General features: G+C 43.5%; 1 protein-coding gene across 1 annotated transcript in view; it reads right to left on the reverse strand.

Annotated features, from left to right (window-relative positions):
• SCG3 (secretogranin III) overlaps positions 1–2,718 on the reverse strand; it is a 32,219-nt gene extending 29,501 nt beyond the window's left edge. Inside the window, exon 1 of the mRNA XM_009643856.2 lies at positions 2,619–2,718. Within this exon, the coding sequence (XP_009642151.1) occupies positions 2,619–2,718 (100 nt within the window). The remainder of the gene's footprint in view (positions 1–2,618) is intronic.
• Between the last annotated feature and the right edge of the window lie 736 nt (positions 2,719–3,454).

Genomic DNA, 3,454 nt, shown 5'->3' on the forward strand with positions numbered 1-3,454 from the left:
TCTTACTTCAGCGTGGCTTGATATTCTACCCCAGTTTTGTATTAATTCAACTGTTCATTGCCTACCTAATGGTCTGTGTTCAAGAAACGCATACTTTCTCTCCACTGACACCTCCCGATAGTTACTTCTATACCACCCAAACATTTCCTGCAATGCATTGCAAACATGCATCCATTTATAGGGCCCTACACATGCCGTCCTTCAGACAAAAGGCACCATACAATACAAAAGCAGTGAATGTATTTTCAACGGGCTGAAACCAAGATAGCTGTAAAGCAGTGAGATCAGAAAAGGGACTCCCAACCGGTGACGATAGTGCAAAGAAGTTGCTGGTTAAAAACACACCTATTTATGTGCTATGTCTACATACAGCTTTTTGTGTAGGATGGTAAGTCTAACTGTGTTCAAATGTGTTTATTTTACACGATATGCTTCTGTTTATGTGATAAATGTTTCTATTTCTGTGAAATCTTTTCTATACTATTTCCCAATTCCATACGGTTTGTTGTTTCCTTAGTGCTAAATCACCTCCTGCTTGGCCAAGCCTCTCTAACAAGAAATGAAGCAGAGGGACTCTGATGGGGCTGGGACCGATAGTGGGGAGAGAAAAGGATTCAAAACCTGCTGTCATCAAGAGAGAGTACGACTGCGGTAGCCACTCCAGTTCTTGAAATTGTAAGCAAAAAAAACATACCAGGAAAGCCAAGCCTAAAACTTCAGACACGAACCATTTCCCCGTTGATGAAGACCCCACACAGAGGCCACGCACTCGCAGGTGCTTGCTGTAACTGGCAGGCACGGAGCACACCTGCAGTGCTGTGCTCTGGTTTCGCACACTTGGCCCAGGGCTCCTTGCTAGCGTACTGGTAAGCTTGTATGACACGTGTGGCAGATAATACATAATATCTGCTAATTATGACAAAATATGTTTAATCATCATAGGAAAATGACTGGGTAAAAGTGCTGCCTTTGTTTCTCACTACATCTCCGTTTTCAGTTGGCATCATTTACATCATCTACTACTACACGCTCCTCTTGCCAGCGCGGAGACAATACGGTGAAGAGCATAAGCTCTTCTATTTTGGATTCTATTTTGGCTCATCCACAATCAACCCATTTTCTATTCTAGAACTATTTATTTCCAGTGATGATTCATGAGCCAGAAAGAGTACCGCTTGCCTATCAGATGCCAAGGAGAACTTACAGGAATGGCAATTAGAGTGTTTTTATTGTGGCGAGTGCCGTTGATATGGAGCCTAGAGAAATAACTGAAACGCAGCCTTTCAGTGCTATTTTTACAGTTGTTTTATAACTGCGCTTCAAGGTTTTTCATCTAGTTGATGAAAACAGAAGGCAGATGAAAGCAGGAAAAAACCCAACAACCCACCTTGCCAAGTTTATGCCTAGACGGTAGACATGCCTTACTTTTGTGGTTTTGCTTTTCCTATTTTGTCTCATATTATGCTAAATGATGTATTAAATATTCTAGTGCTTAAAAGAAAAAAAAATGTTGGAAAAGATGATCTGGTGATCTTTATGCAAGGCATCAGACATATCTACAATCATCTGACAATAAGTCATGTATTTTGCACATATGTGTGCACTATGAATAGTCCTCTCGATTTCAGTGCAATCAGTGAAAGTATGAGAAATTAATCACGCACGAGCCTGAGTGTTGGTACTCTGCAAGTCATTTTACATACGCATTTATTTGTACACCACCTAAGGACTCAAGACCCTAGAAACAATGAAAATAAACAAATAAGTGAAGCTATTGAGCTTTTAGCATTTATTCAAGTTCCATCAGGTTTAGCAGAAGCTTTTCCTATGCTTACTGAGCTTACATTTTTGGTCAGCAAAGCTTTCATGCTTTTCTAGCTTCTACAACACAATATGATGGCTTTACATGAGGAGTTCTTAACTGAGATATTCTTAACCAATTCATTTTATAAAATGAACTTTAAAAAAACCCATTACAAATCTTTCAACTTAGCTTCACGGAAATGCCAACTTTTAAATACTTTTAAAAACTAGTGACCTCAGATTGTTCCTATTTGGCTTTTTTTTCTGATGCTAAATCATTCTATAGCTTCAAACTTCTGCATGATTTTCTGACCAGACATATGTTGGAGATGGAGTGATACTTTTTCCTTGGAAACACATTGCTCAGAAGGGGTTACTTCATTTTCTTTCCCACCTTTTCTAGAAAAAAAAAATGTCACCTTTGAACTGAAATATAAACCAGAAAATGTCAAGTAATTTTGTTTCAGAAAAATATGTGTAACTGAAAAAGGCACACATGGGTTTCTAAAATGGAATTAAGCATCCAAACCTACAAAGATACAGTATTATTTTAGTCTGCAGTCTTTAGTGAGATGATTGACTCACATATTTAAGCGGCACCATGCTTTTTCCTTGTTCACACGAAAAACAGTGAGAGAAAACCAATTCTGTTAAAAAATACCGTAAAGACTATCTGAATACATCTTGTTGCAACTGGCTGAAGATTTCATTACCCAGGTTTGGGGAGGCATATCCTAGAAGATCAGGTAACCATGACTGGGTTAGCTGCACCTTTTTGCTTGTAGTGTCAAATATGTACGGAAGTCATCTGGCACCCTTCTTCCACGTGTTTGTTTCATCGCTCTGCTGGCGAATGCCCAGTTCCACCCCAGCCACGCAGTCCTGCAGCAGCCACGTGCGGCCCAGGAGGCACATGGCGGCGTCTCAGAGCAGGGCTGGGACACGGCCTGTGTCCGACACACCAAGGAGGAGCTTGTTCTGTTAATCGAAATCACTTCTCTGGGCACCACATGACCAAAACGAACAAGGCTTCTGTTCATTTAGCATCTGCAACTACTCCTGTTTGGCAACAGTGACGTAGAACTAACTTTAATTTGAAAGGTACAGTATTACAAAATGGCAAAAACGGTATTAAAGAGTCAGGAAAAAACCGTCATCTTTAACCTTATAAATTCACACCTTACTTTTCACGGGTAAGAAATCCTTCGTTTCGTTCGCAAGAGCAGTGAATGCAGAAGCAGTTCCCAGGAGCTGCGTGGTGGAAACCTCCCCAAGACGCCGAACCCCTGCGGCCAGGAGGGCGGGAATCGCCTCAGGAACCGCCCCGCCCCAGAAGCCCCACGGCCAAGACCACCCTCCAGGCGCTCCCCCTCGCCCTTGAAGGTCGGTATTGCCCAGAAGCACCTACAAATCATCCCACTGCTCTCCTTCGAAACCCACCTTTAAATGTCTTTGTCATGCTGACAACAAAAAAACAACCCACGAGCTCCCGCGGGCGGGAGGGCGGTTAGGCCGCTTAGGCCGCTCCCTGCTCTGCGCCCCCCGCCCGGCAGCTCCCTCGGGGGGGGCTGCTCTTGTCCCGATGCGATCGGTGACCGCCAGACCGCGGGCAGCAACCCCCGGCGGCCGGGCGGGGGGTGCCGCTACCCCC

Source organism: Egretta garzetta, unplaced genomic scaffold, assembly GCF_000687185.1.
Source record: "Egretta garzetta isolate BGI_Z169 unplaced genomic scaffold, ASM68718v1 scaffold287, whole genome shotgun sequence".
In the NCBI taxonomy this organism is placed as follows: domain Eukaryota; kingdom Metazoa; phylum Chordata; class Aves; order Pelecaniformes; family Ardeidae; genus Egretta; species Egretta garzetta.